Here is a 15,728-nt window from a genome sequence, read left to right as displayed (position 1 = left end):
TGGGTTTCTCCTGGATCGCGGGCACCATGTTTCCTCCCGTGAAACCTGGCGAGGACTCTGGTTTGGGGAGACGGCCTGGGAGCCATCGCAGACAGAAGGAGGGGTGGTGTTCCCTGAGCCAGCGGTTAACCTGACCCAGGATCACGTCTGCATGTGCACACATGTGTGCGTGTGTGTAAGCACACGTGTGCAGGGGCACGGGGACACACGTGTGTGTGTGTGTGTCTGTGTTTAGGACACAAAGCCTGAGTTTCAACAGCTCGAGCCAGGCAATGCTTTCCGAACAGTAACCCGCTGTGCTGCTCCCAGACTCACTCCCAGGACACCCGTGCCTGAGGCCCAGAGCCACTCAGCCAGTAAGCGTCAGGGCTGCCATGTGGACTCCCCTGTGGTTCTAGAAACTTCCAAATCCCTAGAGCACAGGTGTGCTTGTGTGAGTGTGGCCACTGCCGCCGAGCTACCTGCTCGATCGCCCGACAGGCTGGTGGGGCTCGTGCCCTTGTCACCATCCGTGCTCACGTTGTCACAGTGGGGATCGTTTCAGCTCCAGGCCTGGGCTTGTGGCTGGGGGTGGCCCTTGGACAGTGGCTTGCCCTCTCTGAGCCTGTTTCCCCACCTCCTTTCTGAGGTTGTTGTGATGATTCAAGGTGCCCCCTGCGCAGTGCCAGGTACACGGCAGGTCTCCTGTAAGTGACAGCTGTCGTTACAGGTAGGGTGGCTACACTCACTTAGGGTCTGCTGGGGCGGCCCAGGTTAGCACCTGCTGCTCCGGCCCAGTTATTAACATTGCCCCCCTTGCCTCTCAGAAGTGTCCAGGTTAGGGAGTTAAGTCCTGCGGGGAGTCTAGTTTGGGGCCCCCACTCGGCACGTCCGACAACCTGTGGTCAGGGTGGGGTGCTCCAGTGCGGGCAGGGGTGGGTCCCCCGAGAAATCTTGCCGTCGGTTCCCTCTGCTCCACTTCTATTCATCGTGATGCTCGGAGGCTGGACTCATTGGTCACACCTGCACCCCGTCTGCCTTTTTTTGGTCTATTTCCTCCAAAGGATGAGAATCTTGACTGGGGAAGGACATAAGGAGTGTCTGTGTCCCAGCCTTTTCTGATGAGGACATAAGAGCACGTGGACCCCATCCCCATCTCCCAAGGCCACCGTTGGGCCTCTTGATGACAGTCATGAGAAGGTCAAGAGAGTGACAGCAGCGGGTAGAGCCCAGGAGTCCAGGGGGGCAGCGGCCGGGAGGCTGGGGGCCTCCCTCCCCCACTGCGGCCACTCTCCTCAGCCCTGGAGCCCAGAGAGGGTGGGGCTTCCCTTGGGTGGCATCACCCTCAGTCTAGTGGTCCATCCAGGGGAACGCTCCCGGGTAGGGCCACCCGCTATCGTTGTTGCCAAATGGACCCAGGGCACAGTGTCCGGGAATTGCGTGCACATCTGTCCTATGTCACAGTTCAAAGAGAGAATGGTGCCCAGCAGAGGGAGGCTGTACAGGTGAGTGAGTGAATGAACGAATGGATTCGATTTCCTCTTCAATCCTGTTCATCACTGTTTCCTTCCTCCCGGCCCCCTGCAGAACCAGGGGTGGGCGGCGTGATTGGGGGTGGGGGACGCCACCTGGTAAGACGGACTGTCTGACAGGGGCCCGCCCACAGGACCCTGCAGAGCCCGCAGCACTGGCCCCCGCCCAGGTCCAGGGCGAGGTGGGTCCTGAGTTCGTTCCTTCCAAACACACACACAGCAGTCAGCTCTTTCGGCCTCTCAAGGCGTTAGTAACGGTTTGTAGCCTGGTGGAGCCGCCTTGACGAATTCTTTTCCAACTAACTGGGTGTTGTTGGCTCTGCTGCGGCTGATTCTCCAGCACCTCCCGCCAGCAGGGTATATTTAAGCGCTCATAAAATATAAGGTGCAATTCAAACAAAGCAAATTACTTGAGAGAATAATAGCTATAGATACGGGGTCAGGAAGCAGTTAAAAAATAAACTACTCAGTCAGTTCAGTGGAAGCCGTCACTCCAGCCCTGGGCGGTAGGCTGCAGATATGAGGCAGTGGCGGGCTTCGCTGCCCTCATTCACAGGAGGCATGTGGACCCAGAGCCCACGGGGCTCCCCCGGGTGCCCCCGGTTCTTGCAAAGGAGAGCGTGGTCCGCTTGTCTGTAACTTCAGAGCCAGGCCATGAATCTGCAGGTCGAACCCGCTTCTACTTCCTGGGAACATCCCCAGGGTGGGAGAAGCGTGCCAGCCGGCAGGGCTGGGCCCCATGCCAAGCCACGCACAGGCTTGCCATGTGAAAATCCGCTCTTAGAGCCTTACATCCACTTGAGGAAATGTGTGCATACTGTCCTGCTGAAAATGTCACGGTTGGAAAGAGACGACACTTATTAGAGGTGGTGGCTGTTCCTCTCCCTATTCTGTCTTCCCTGAAGCCCCACGGAATTTTCTAGAAGACCACTCAGGCACAGGCCCCTCCTGGGGGAGTGCTGTTAGCTGTGTCTGTGCTAGGCATTCTAGAACATTCTCTCTCTCAGCTGATGTGGCTTACTCACTGTGTTGTCTTTCTTTTTTTTCTTTATAAATTTATTTATTGTTTATTGGCTGTGTTGGGTCTTCGTTGCTGCACGCGGGCTTCCTCTAGTGGCGGTGGGTGGGCACTACTCTTCATTGCGGTGCGCGGGCTTCTCACTGCGGTGGCTTCTCTTGTTGTGGAGCACGGGCTCTAGGCGCATGGGCTTCAGTAGTTGCGGCACGCGGGCTCAGTAGTTGTGGCTCGCAGGCTCTAGAGCGCAGGCTCAGTAGTTATGGCGCATGGGCTTAGTTGCTCAGCGGCATGTGGGATCTTCCAGGATCGAACCCGTGTCCCCTGCATTGGCAGGAGGATTCTTGACCACTGTGCCACCAGGGAAGTCCCTGTGTTGTCTTTCATCCTGGGCTTGTGGTGTTTTTTTTTTTTTTTTATTTGAAAGATACTTTTCATGTGCACTTAAATGTATTGCAAAATGGTGTTGGGTCCCAGGAACTTTGTGAACCAATAAACACTTTATTCAAAGAGTCTCTCATTTCTCTGGGAAGGAGAAAAAGCTGCCCTTGCATTAGCCTGAAGCCAGCTGTCCGTGACCAGGAAGGCGGGTCCCCTGCTGGGCCTCCAGGATGACCCCTACTAGACCCTGCACCATGTGTGCCGGGAGGGGCACTTGGCTCTCCTGCAAAGCTCATGCCCTTCTGGGGAGAGTCCCTGCCTCCTCTCCGATGCTCAGAGGACCTGCAACCCACAGGGCGGGAATGACTCGCCTCTGCACAGAGGGTGGCTGCCAGCTTCCTTGCTGGCAACTCCAGGCAAGGGCTGCATGAGAGGAGGACATCTCTCCAGTGCCCGGCAGGGGCGGCACCGAGCCCGTGTCTGGAGAGCCCTCGTGCTTGAATTAAACATGGTTAATTTACTGAACGGAGCGCTGTCCCAGAGGAAGCATGGGGAGGGGCTCCTGGGGAGGTGGGGGCATGGGGGTGGCTCCCTGAGGCTTTGGTGCTTCGGCCAGACACTGAAGGAGGGGCGCACAGGAAACCGTCTCCAGCCGGCGGGGAGTGGATTCCCGTCACCTATGGGCTCCTGGCTGCTGGGCACACACCCCTGGCCATCAGGAGTCCCTTGCTGAGGTCAGTCTCTGGCTGAGCGTCCTTCGAAGGGTGAAGTGGCAGATAAGGAATGGCAGAGTCTCTGCGCTTTCCGCAACACCGTGTGGCTCCTCGCCCAGCATCTTATTCTGCAAGCAGCCACCACGGGCTTGTCCGCTGGCCCAGGCAGCCGAGCGCCTGCAGACTCAGGTTCCCTGCACCTTCTGTTCATCTGCTCCATCCTGACGCACAGGTCTCGCCGCAGGCTGCCCCCACCCCTCTGGCCCATTATTCGGTGGCGGGGATTCAGTGCCTGGGGAGGGTTAACCTTGCCTGGGACTCGCCCCCGACGAACCATTTGGATCCTTCGGATCAGAACGATTTGGTGGATCGACCTCTTGGCTAAAAAGCTTTTGCGAGAGGCTGTTCCTTCCAACTTCATTGGAGAGGGAAGAGCGTAGTCCTAGAGGGGATCACCAGAGTCTTCTCACTCGGTCTTTTTTTTTTTTTACATCTTTATTGGAGTATAATTCCTTTACAACGGTGTGTCCGTTTCTGCTTTATAACAAAGTGAATCAGTTATACACATACGTATGCCCCCATATCTCTTCCCGCTTGCGTCTCCCTCCCTCCCACCCTCCCTGTCCTTTAAAAACAACAGCTAACACTGATCTTTTCCACCCAAGCCCAAACGCCTCTGGTTTAAAGCTGTATCGTTACTGTTACGCACCTCTCAGAGAGAAAAACAAACCGGACGAGAGGGCTGTCATCGGAGGCGCGAAGCTGACCATCTAAGGGCTCAGGCTCAGAACTGAACCCGTCGCATGTTATGCATCTCTCAGAGAGAAAAACAAACCGGACGAGAGGGCTGTCATCGGAGGCGCGAAGCTGACCACCTAAGGGCTCAGGCTCAGAACTGAACCCGTCGCAGGAGAGGACAGCCAGGAGACTCACCTATGCCCATGTGGGCGCATGGGGGTGAGGGAGGGGGAGGGAACACACGTCCCCCAGTACGGGCACCACCAGCTGGCACTCAGGAAGACTGGGGTCTGCATTCACACTCCCAGTGTGGGCCAGAAACCTCAGAGGGGAAGTCGAAGGAAAGTGCCCGGGAGACTGCCCAGAGAAAGGCCAGGGGCTTCTGGAAGGACAAGCCTGCAGTCCATGTGGACAGAGGGTAGCATGGAGGCCAGCGCCCCAGACTCTGGAGGTGCTGACGTGAGTGGAGTGAGCGGCTCCTTCTCTGAGCCAACGATGGGTCAAAGCCCTCTTCCCATGTGTGCTCCACAGCAGGTACTGTCACTGTCACCCCAGCCTCTGGGCTAAGCGGCTCATCCCAAGTCTTAGGGCTGGGTGACATCTGGCTCCAGGGTCCGGCCTCCCTGCCAGCCAGGACAGTTGGTGAAGGAGGCCCATATAGGAACCGGCCTCCAAAGATGGTCTGGGCCAGTGGCCCAGCTGGGGAGGGACCTGCCCCAGGGGACGATGCTGGGCTGAGGACCTCCGTGTCTGGCCCGCACTGTTCCCAGTACTCAGGGCACGAGCACAGCAACGTACATGCTGGCTGGACCACAGCTGTGGGGCTGTGAGAAGTGGCTGGCAGGCAGATGTGCGCACATCTGGACAGCAGAGTGAGCACCTGTCCAGCTCCTTGGGGGGGCGGGGGGAGGGTTTCAAAGGCGCTGGCCGAACGCCCAAGCAGTCCTGACCCTGGGAGGAGAGAGGGGCTCTAGGAACCACCTTTTTCTCCCCTTGGGGCTGAGGTCCTGGGCCTCCCTTCTCCCAGGCCCCTCAGGCCTCCTGCCGGGACGGCTCCTGGTGATGCAGGCAGGAGCACGGGGGAGGGGAGGGGAGTGGGAAGGGGCTCTCTCGCACCCCCAGGTGTAGACATGTTGCCCTGGAGTTAGGGTGTCTGCGCTGGGCTCTCTGCCCGCCCCTGAGGTGCTTTTGCCCTGCCATCGGCTGGGGGCGGGTGGGGGGGATGGAGGAGACACCCCCGTGAGCCTTTACGCCACCACCTGGACCTCTATTGGCTCCTTTAATGGGCTGAGTGGAGGGACTGCCACGTTTCACTGAGGACCCCTGGTGCCAGACTCCCTGGCAGGTCCTGCTGGGAGCAAACCCGGAGGGGGCTCCTCCCCAGGGTGCCGGCTCAGAGGTGGGGGGTCGCCCAAGGCGACCGAGGAGCTGCCTGCCCTTCTTGGTACCTGACCGCTCCCCCGCCCCCCGACCCTTCAGGTGCATCCACAGCCTGTGACGGTGAGGGGAGGTGGAGACACTCAATCACTCCTGTCCTGGGACCCAGGCCCAGAGCTGGGGATGATTTGGCCTGGCTCCCCGCCAGTTGGGTCCAGCACGGACCAGTCTTGCCCACCGACCCCAGGAATCAGGGTTCGTAGGCAGGATCAGCAGGGGATCTGGAGGTCAGGGGGTAGGCAGAAACCGAGCCCCAGGGAGGGCACCCACCGCTCGGGGCGGAGCATCGGCCCGGAAGCGGGCTGCGCGCTCCTTGGTCCCTCCCGCCGCATCGCTCTGCGCGGCTCCTGGCGCCGCCGTGCTGTAATCCGACTCCGCGCTCGTGGGGGGCGGGAGCCCGCGCGGCGCTGCGCCCCGGCCCGAGTGCCACATCACTGCCCGCCACCCTGCCCGCCGCCCACCATGCGGCCCCCGCCGCCGCCGCTGCTCTTCGCGATGCTGGTCCTCGCCGCCGCCCGGCCCTGGTGCGAGCCCACCCCGGACGCCGCGGGTAAGGCCGTACGGCCCGCGCCCTGGGGTGGAACTCGGCGCCCCGGAACCGGGAACTATCCCCCGCGTGACCCATGGTCCCCAAGTGGGCACCCTGTGACCTTGGACCTCGGGGTCTGCGCAGGAGGGGGCAGTCGGCTGTCTGAGCGCATCCAGGCTGGGACCCCCGGGCGGAACGCACAGGCAGCTTGTGGGCAGCGGAGGTACCCGGTGCTCTGGCCGGGGCTGCTTCTCGGTCTGGGCACAGCGGGCAGGGCGCCCTGCAGGTGGGGTCCGAGGGAGCGGATGCCAGAACTTTGCAGGAGGAGAGGTCGTCCGAGGTCCCTGGTCCTTCCAGGAGGGGGGCGGCCTCTGGGCAGGGCACACTCTTGACCCCTCCCTCCCATCTCTGCGGCCTGGACAACAGCGTCTCCGGAAGTGGGCGCAGAGGGCCGGGGAGGAGGGGGTAGGATTCTGGGGCAGGGGGAGGGGGAGAGTGTCGGGAGCCAGGGACCCTCCCGGGTGCCGGGCTGAGGCGGGGGCCAGCCGGGAGCCCGGGCTCCGGTCCTGACCACACCTCCCGTTCTGGAGTGGGCCTCGCTGCTTTCCCTTTACGTTTAAAGGTGAGGGTGTATCTAGTCCGCTGCCCTCAGGGTTCTTAGCAGCAGCAGACATCTGTGCCCCTGGAGGGCGGGGTCCCCTGGGGCACAGGGGTCTGGGCATGTCAGATTCGGAATCTCTCGAGCGCTGGAGGTTTGTGGATACCTGAGAACTTGCGGGCACCAGCCCAGTGGGTGTGCCAGGAGCAAGATGCCTCTCGAATGTGCCGACGGCCATCGTTTCCCTTTCTTCTCCCTCAGCCCAAACTGAATTTTCTCTCCTCCTCTACCCCGCTTCACCTTTTTCCTCCCCCACTTGCTACAGAAAGACCCGGGCCAGGCGGAGTGTGTATGGGTGTGTGTGTGTGTGTTCACACGCACTCCTGCACATCTGTGCACGGGATGCAGATGGAACTTGCGTGGTGTCATGGACGGGCCCTCCCCTGAGGGTCCTCTCCTGAGGCCCCAGGAAATGTCAGGGATTACAGTCCCCTCTTCCAGGAAGCTCTCCCTGACCTCCCATTTTTCCAGGGAGAAATGCAGCCCCCTCCTCTGGACCCAGGTTGCCCCTTCCTCACCTGGAGGGATGAGCAGGGTGGATCTCTGTCCTCCACTCCGTGGTGGCATCAGTGACTGTTTCTAGAATAATTCCTTCCTCTGGTTGGATCTTCTCCTTACAGATGAGCATGTGTGGTCCATGGAAACCCAGTGCCTTTTCCAGACCGCACGCTGACGTGGGCAGGGCCAGGCAGCCTGAGTCCAGGCTTTTATGTCCAGGAATATATCCACGTCCTCACCGTCCCAGGGCTCAGAGCGGGCCCAGACGCTTCCCCCCGCCTGTCCCTTGCCTCCCTCAGGTCTTTATCGAGAGCCTGGGGTTTGAGGCAACTTTCATGCTCCTAGGGGCCAGGCAGGTCTGGGTTCAAATCCTGAGTCCTCTACACTGCTGTGTGGTCTTGGGCAGATGGCCTGACCTCTCTTACCTCATTCTATTATCGTTCCTCGCCTCGAAGACCTTCAGCCCCAGGTCAATGTTGCTCCCTTCGTTGAAGACATGCTGACACCTTGTGGTCAAGAGGTGTAACGGTCACGTGTGGACTGCTCAAAAGCAGCCTTGGGACCAGCGCTGCCCGACAGAACGATGCCAACTACATACATCACTTCACATTTCCCAGAAGCCACACGAGCGAGATAATAAGAAACAGGCGAAATTAACTTTAATAACAAATTTGATTTAACCCAATATATCTGAAACATTGTTTCACTGTTTTGTCCTCAATGTAAAAATTAAGAATGAACTGTTTTACGTTCTTTTTTAAGTGCTCGTGGCTACCGTCCTGCATGGCGTGTCCTCTCTCACACCACCTCCAGCCCGAGCTCCCCAAAGGCACCCCCTGGGGCTTGCTTATCGTTATGGGTTGAATTGTGTCCCCCAAAGATATGTTGAAGTCCTACCCCCCTTCCCCCTTCCTGTGACCGTGACTTTCATGGGAAACAGGGTCTTTGCAGGTACGGTCACATTAGGAAGAGGTTGCACTGCTTTAGGGGGGGTCCTGAATCCAATGACTGGTGTCCTTAGAAGAAGGAGGAAATTTGGACACAGACACACCAGGAAGGACGTGTGGTGACAGAGACAGAGAGCAGGGTGATGTGGCCACAGCCAGGGTTGCGGGGGGTGGAAGCTGGAGGAGGCAGGAGGACCCTCCCCGGACCCTGCGGAGGGTGTGGCCTGCCAGGAGCTTGATTTCAGGCTTTTGGCTCCAGAACCGGGAGAGGAACAATGTTGTTGTTCCAATTTGTGGTTCTTTGTTATGGTAGCCGCAGGAAGCGAGTCCACCCATCTCTCTGTCTTGCTTCCGGTGCCCACCCTGGAAGTGTTGGTGACCAAGTCAGCAGATGCCGCGCCCTTGTCCTCCCACTGGGCATCGCTGTCTGGCGGGAGGGTCACAACCGGCCGTCCCTCCTTCTCCCCGTGCGACCCCAAGCCACTGTGTGTTGGGCCCTTACTGGGCCCAGGCCCTGGCCTCAGCACCACCTCATCGGACCCTCCAACAACAGTGGGCACTCTTAGTATCATCCCCATTTTACAGATGAGAAGACTGAGGCACAGAGAGGAGCTTGATTCCCCAACTTCAGTTTTCTCACCTGTGACTCAGGGAGGCTCGAAGCCACGTGAAACCGGGAGGATCCGCTTGTCAGATCCACTCAAGTCCAGGCGACCGTGTGGCATCTGATGGCTTTGAAGGAGCAGGCGTGGCAGTCACTGTGCTCCGGCCTCCCTGCCACGCGTTTGCCTGAGGCCAGCACAGGCCCCGGGGCCAGCGGGGGCTCTGCCCACTGAGCGCCTGCCGAGAATCTGAGCAGATCTTCAGGTTCGCCCCCCTTGGCTCTGGGCTGGGCACACGGCAGGCGCAGCCTCCGCGTGGTGGGTGCAGGCATGAGGAGGGGTGAGGGCCTTGGCTGGAGCCATCCGCCTAGGGAGGCCTCGGGCTCCCGAGCTGACTGAATCGTGGCGTCCGTGTGGGTCCGAGCTCGCACGGGCCGTGAGGGCGGGTCGGCCGAGCTGAGCGTGAGTTCTGAGTGTGAGCCCTGGGCACGGATGCTCCCGGGGGTCCTGCTCCGATCGCGTCCTTTCATCTGTTCTCCCGACATCAGCGCAGACAAGCAGGTGACAGCGCAGCGTTCCAAGCTGCCCTGGGCCGGTTTCTGGTTCTTTCTTTCTTTCCCTTATGTTTTGATTCATCCTCACGCCTCCTCATGCCGCAGAGGGCAGTGGGCACAAGTCTGGAGACGCTTTAGACCGTAAAGGCGTGGAGTCGGGCGGGTGCGTGGAAATCCCCAGGCTGCAGGCTGAGAGCAGGTGTCCTCACTCACCGCCAGCCTCATCCCAGCGGGCATTGCGGGCAGCTGAGGGCATGGGTGGTTGACATGCAGCAGCCCTCTCTGTTGCGTTAAGGGTGGCAGTTCCACTGCCTGGATACTTTAGGAAAATGATTCTCTTGCCCGTTTCTTTGCCAAGTGGTACCAGCCGGTTAGGACAGCCTGAGTCCTTGGCTCACCAGGTGGTGAGAGGGCACCCTGAACGTCTCCATCCCATGAGAGCTTCGAGAGCTGGCCCGAGGGGTCAGGGACTGTGGCCGCCTAGTCCACGGTGGGGGAACCGTGTGCAGAGGTCCTCACGGGGGGCTGCCGGGCCCCCGCCGCGTCCCCGCCACTGGGGACTGACGTGCTCAGGCGGGTTTCCACGACCCCCAGATCTTAAGGCGAATCCCTAGAAGCAGGTCCCACCCTTGCTGTGGTCCAGGCCTAGTTCGCGATGAGGTTACGGGGTTAGAAACAGCCTTTCCCTCTGGTCTTAGCCTCCTTACCCTGCTCCTCCTGGGCTCCCCCTGCACCCACTTCCCACTTTCTGTTTGTTTGTTTATTTACTTACTTATTTGCCCCTGGTCTTAGTTGCGGCAGCCGGGCTCCTTAGTTGTGGCATGTGAACTCTTAGTTGCGGCATGCGTGTGGGATCTAGTTCCCTGATCAGGGATCGAACCCGGGTCCTCTGCACTGGGAGCGTCAACCACTGCACCACCCGGAAGTACCCTCCCCACCACCAGCGCTGTCTTGTTTCCTGCCCTCCGCCACCCAGCCTGCCTTCTGCCTCCCGGGACCCCTGCACCAGCTGAGATTTAAATCTGATTTCCGTCTCTTGGAGCTGTTTTTTCCTCTTAGCTCTCACAGAGCACCTGGGACCTGCCTCTGATGGGGAACCTGGCGGGTAGTGTTGGTTGAGGTTGGTCTCACTGACCTTCCCAGGGGTCTCACTGTTGGGTCCATGTGTCTGGGCCTCGGGGAGGACCCTTGAAACCCACAGTTCCAAGGACAGTTCACGCGTTGGTCCTCTTCTCAGGAAACAGGAGACAGCATGCTGCAGAGTGTTCTGGAGGGGAGGGGGCCGCTGCCTGCCTGAGTCTCGGGGGAACTTGGAATAGCGTGGGGTGAGAGGCACTGCGGGGGTGCAGCCCCGGGTACAGCCTCTGAGGGCTGCTTGTTAAATATTTGGGAATTTGGTGAGAACTCGTTGAGCTGCAGGAAGCTGAAATTGGCCACAGTGGAAGTATCCTCACCACGGCGATCGGCCACCACTGTGAGCCAGGGCTCTTTCGTCCTGGCTGTCTTCCGTTAGGGGAGTCGTGTGACCTCTTCGAGACTCAGTCTCCCCTCCTGTGAAATACGGGAGCACGGCCATGTGGACATCAGAGGGTGGCTGTGAAGGGGAGGGTGGGCAGGGGGCCGGCGGCCTGGCCAGTACCCAATGAGAAGCAGCAGCGCCTTTGAGCACATGTGGGGGACGACTGATGGGCAGGGGTCCGCTCCCCTGACAGCACCGCCCTTTCTCTCCCCAGGTGGATGCCCCAGGGCAGGAGCTGCGGACAGCGGTACGGTACACGGACTTCCTGGTTTTGTTTTGTAGCGGTGACGCAGGTCCTTCACACTATCAAAGCGTTTTAGGGGGTGGAACCCACCGTTCTAAAGTGGTGATGAATAAGGTGGCCCATCGATTAGATCCAGACCCAGTTGAAACAGCCAGAAATCAGACAAAACGAGACAAGGAGGCCCTTCCCTCTGTGCAGTTGGGCTCCCGAGCCTGGCTCTGCCCCGCCTCCTGCAGGGGGTCCTCCTATTCCCCTCCCCCCTTCCCCCCCGCCAAGGCGGGATCTAAGTGGGCGGGGTTCCGACTGTGAGGTGTGCACACACCCGCTGCGTTGGCTGTTCATCCTGTGCGTTCCCAGTCCTGTGCCCGGCACCTGCTGAGTCCAGGGCTGGGACAAGCCCCTTCCCTCCCTGGCCCTGAGTTCCTCCTTTGTCAAACAAGGAAGGGAATACTGATCTCGGGATGATTTGGGAGACGGCGTGGCTCTGACCTATCACAGGTGCTCAGAAGCACACGTTTCCTCAATGCCCCTCCTGCCAGACTTAGGCATCGGGTGTATTCTAAGTGGAGGGACTAGATTTTTTTTAAAGTAGGAAAATCTTTTCCCCATACGGAAGTCAGTGGCATGCCCTACCGTGGCAGACCCTCGGCCAGGGTGGCTTTCCTGCAGCCCTTTGGCACACGCGGAGGCTGGGACCCAGAGAAGCCTGCCCTGCTCTCTCACCAGTGAGCCCCGGGAGCCTTCTCTGGTCCTCCCACAGGCCCCGGCCTCTCCCTCCCACGCTGCAGGTGCCCATCCCCCAGGCCCCGGCCCTGAGCGGGGGCAGAGCAGGCCCTTAGTAGGCGTCTGGGTGGGGCATCGTGGGAGGGAGTGACGTGGTGACCCCGCCTCCCCCAGCTACATGCGTGGACCTGCAGCTCCAGACCTGCAGCGATGCCTCCTACAACCAGACGACCTTCCCCACGCTGCTGGAGCATCGGTCCCGGGTGGCGGTGGAGTCCAGCTCCGAGTACATCCTGCTGAGCGTCCTGCACCACCTCCTGGAGGGCCAGTGCAACCCGGACCTGCGTCTGCTGGGCTGTGCCGTGCTGGTCCCACGGTGCGAGGGCGGCCGGGCGCGCAGGCCCTGCCGGCACGTCTGCGAGGCGCTACGGGACGCCTGCCAGCCCGCCTTCGACGCCATTGACATGGCGTGGCCCTACTTCCTTGACTGCGGCCGCTACTTCGCGGGCCAGGAGGAGGGCTGCTACAACCCCCTGGAGAAGCTGCGAGGTGGGCTCTGGAGTCCCGTGGTGGTGAGCAGCTGGGGGGCGGGCGGGCGGATAGGACGCACGTCGGGTGGGAAGTGCCTGGGCCAGGGCGCCGACAAGGAGGCCCTGGATGCAGGTGTGCGGCTGGGAGGGCGGAGATGTGTGAGTCCTCGACGGCACCCCTCCCCCGCCTTCAGAGAACAGAGGGCACTGTTCTGAGGAGGGCCTGTCCCCCCGTGAGGCCTGCCCGGCAAAGCCTGCCGATGCCTGTGGTCAGTCCTGAAAGACCACACGTAGAATACTGGCCGGGAGTGGCAGCTAGACTCCTCAAAGTGGGGTCTGTGGAGCCCCAGGGGAGAGGGGAAGAGGGGCTGCAGAGATGGGCTTTGGTTTCTCGTGTGGACAAACCAGTGGAGGTAGAATGGGCAGCCCTGGGTCGTGGTGATGGAATGGGCAGCCCTAGGTGGTGGTGAGCCCCTCGTCTTGGGGGGTGTGCAAGGAGCTCCTGGGGCCCCGCTTGGTAGAGATGCTGGAGGAGGGGGGGCGTGCAGGCCAAGTGCCTCTGCAGGCCTCCCTACCCCCTGGCTGGGCTTCCAGACTGGGTGAGGAGGGATAGCTCCAGTGCACAGTGGACCCCACAGCAGCCCCACTAGTAGAAGCCTCTGTGCCACCGCCACCCCAGTCAGCAGCCACTGGTCACACGTGGCTCCCGAGTGTGACTAAGGATCTAAATTTTGATTTGGTTAGATTTTAATGAATTTGAGCTTAAATACAGATAGCCACACGTGGCCAGTGTGTGACACGGGGCGGTGCAGAGTGACGTCGGCTTCTGGCTTCTCACGTGCTCGTGTCATGGAGCTCGCGGGGAGGTTCACGTGATCTGGGGCCAAGTGCTATACACGTACCGTCTCATGAAGACCCCACAGCGACCCTGAATATTGGTGTAACCATTTTACAGATGGCAAAGTGGAGGCTGTGGGAAGGCCAGTGGCGGCAGGCGGCCGCTCCTGCCTGGTGGATGGTGGGAGCCAGGCCAGTCACGGATGGATGGATCCATCTGTCCGTTCAGCAAACAGCTCTTGGGCACCTGCTGTGTCCATGGCTCCTGGCTGGGACATTGAGGATGGCGGGGGCTGGGGCACAGAGGTGCCTTGGGCTGGCCTCCACTCGCTGGCTGTGCGGGGCTCAGGGCTGATCCTGGAGCTGAATCTGGGGCGCTGGGGGGTTCCGTCCACCTGCAGCTTCTGGGCGATGCGGTGGCCCGTGGGTGGCACCTTGCAGGCAGACAGGAGCCCTCTGCACGTGAGGACGCAGGAAGTGTGGACAGCGGGGACAGCCGGGTGGGGGACGAGAAACAGAGGAAGGAAACCAGACATCTCCCTGGGGTTGAGCCTGCCCGCCCTGAGAGAGCCCGCAGAGTGGGCTGGAGAGAGTTTATTTTGGGCAATTTTGCCACCAAATTACCAGTTCCATCTGCTTGCTTCTCCCTCGGAAACCATTCTGAGGAGAAACAAAACCACAGGGCAAGTGAGACGCTTGGGAAAAGCATTCCCCATCAGTGCTTCCCCCCAGCCTGCGGGGACCTGCGTCTTCCTGCGCAGAGACCCCGGGGAAGGGGGTGGGCAGGGGGCCCTGGGGCCGGCCTTGGGGTGCCTGTGTGGGTGGGAGGGGACAGCCAGCTGGCCTGTGGATTGTGCTAAAAAGCATCCTTCCCTCGACCTGGAAGCCCAGGAATTTCTCCTAAGAAAACTTTAAAATTGGGGAAAAAGCTTTTCTCTTGCCCCCTCCCGCTCCCATCCCCCTCCCTCTCTCTCCGCCTTCCCCCCCGCATGCTCACTGTTGTGTGGGTAATAACAGCTAACGTCTGGCCTCAGGAGGGTAGTGGAATAGTGGGCAGTAAGGAGCCTTTCAGAGCCTTGCTGCCTCCCTGACAAGATGTCGAAACTGTTTCCACCGCGATGCTGAGTAAACAACAGTAAAGGACAGAACCCTGCCTCCCTCCCCCCAGTTATAGCTTGACGCTCCCGGGACACCCAAAGTCAGGGGCGGCAGCTGAACGGAGCGTTTCCTTGGGTTGAGGATTCTGTCCGTGTGCCTCTTGCTTCGTGTTCTACTGTTCTGTCTTTCGTAAAATTTCCAAACTAACTACATATGATCGTTACTCATGGTAACGCCGGGAACTGTGTTGCTGGATACGTCTGCTGGGGGCTGTTCTTAGCTGTTGATATGAAGCATTATAAAGAGATCTTTCATTACCAGCAAACACGGACTGGCCGGGGAGCCATCCGAGGGGGACAGGTGGGTCCCGACCCCCAAGCTGCCCCGGTGCAGTGTGGTCGGGGTGAGGGCGCCGGGAGAGGGCAGGGCCCCTTGTCGTCATCGTGGGGTGGGGAGGGGGGCGGGCAGGCCCCAGCTGACCCCCGGCACCCGCGTCCCTCCCCCAGGAGGCCTGGACGTCGTCGAGGAGGCGCTGCCCTCGGGCCTTCCGCCAACCTTCCTTCGTTTCACCCACCACTCCTACGCCCAGATGGTCCGCGTGCTGAAGCAGACGGCGGCCCGCTGCACCCACGTAGCCAAGACCTACAGCATCGGGCGTAGCTTCGACGGCCGGGAGCTGCTGGTCATCGAGTTCTCGAGCCTGCCTGGCCAGCACGAGCTGAGTAAGCCACTGTCGCCGGCGGGGGCAGGGGTGAGAGGCCTGGGCCAGGAAAAGGCTCTGGCCTGCTTGGCCTTGGGGTGCACGAGCACCTGATCAAAGTCCCCGATGTCTGGGGGACAGGGCGCGGGCGGGCGCTTCGGGGTGTGCTTGGGGCGCTGGGGTGCACGTCCCGTCCCACCGGGCATGTGTGACCGCTGTCACAGCCGCATCGCTGGGAGGAGCAGCGGGGGGGCGGCCACGGTCCTGCAGAAGTGGGCTATACAAGTCAGGGGGCGTGAGGTGAGGGTGTACGGTGGCTGCAGGCACGTCGGGCCTCGTGCGTCTGTAGTGCAAACTTAACTGTGCTTTGTCTGTACCTTTCGTTGTTTTTGCAACCTTGCCCTGGCACACCCGGACCCCAGGCAGGTATGTGGGGCTCTGGGTCCTGGCCCTTGACGTTTGCTACTTTAAGTTGCGCGGTCCACATTCAGAGA

The 15,728-nt window shown here is 60.5% G+C and overlaps 1 protein-coding gene across 3 annotated transcripts in view; it reads left to right on the top strand.

The window, feature by feature from the left end:
• The first annotated feature begins 6,046 nt into the window (after positions 1 to 6,046).
• CPZ (carboxypeptidase Z) overlaps positions 6,047 to 15,728 on the top strand; it is a 25,278-nt gene continuing 15,596 nt past the window's right edge. For 2 of the 3 annotated variants that reach the window (XM_079920937.1, XM_079920938.1), the window contains exons 1-4: positions 6,047 to 6,345; positions 11,317 to 11,349; positions 12,244 to 12,618; positions 15,041 to 15,256. In XM_079920937.1, coding sequence (XP_079777063.1) covers positions 6,258 to 6,345; positions 11,317 to 11,349; positions 12,244 to 12,618; positions 15,041 to 15,256 — 712 coding nt within the window. In that variant the 5' untranslated portion in view covers positions 6,047 to 6,257. Of the gene's footprint in view, positions 6,373 to 11,316; positions 11,350 to 12,243; positions 12,619 to 15,040; positions 15,257 to 15,728 lie in introns of all 3 variants that reach the window. The other variant, XM_079920939.1, reaches the window with a different exon arrangement.

This window comes from Stenella coeruleoalba (assembly GCF_951394435.1).
Source record: "Stenella coeruleoalba genome assembly, chromosome: 4".
Taxonomy (NCBI): Eukaryota; Metazoa; Chordata; class Mammalia; order Artiodactyla; family Delphinidae; genus Stenella; species Stenella coeruleoalba.
This window is presented reverse-complemented; position numbering and strand designations above follow the sequence as displayed.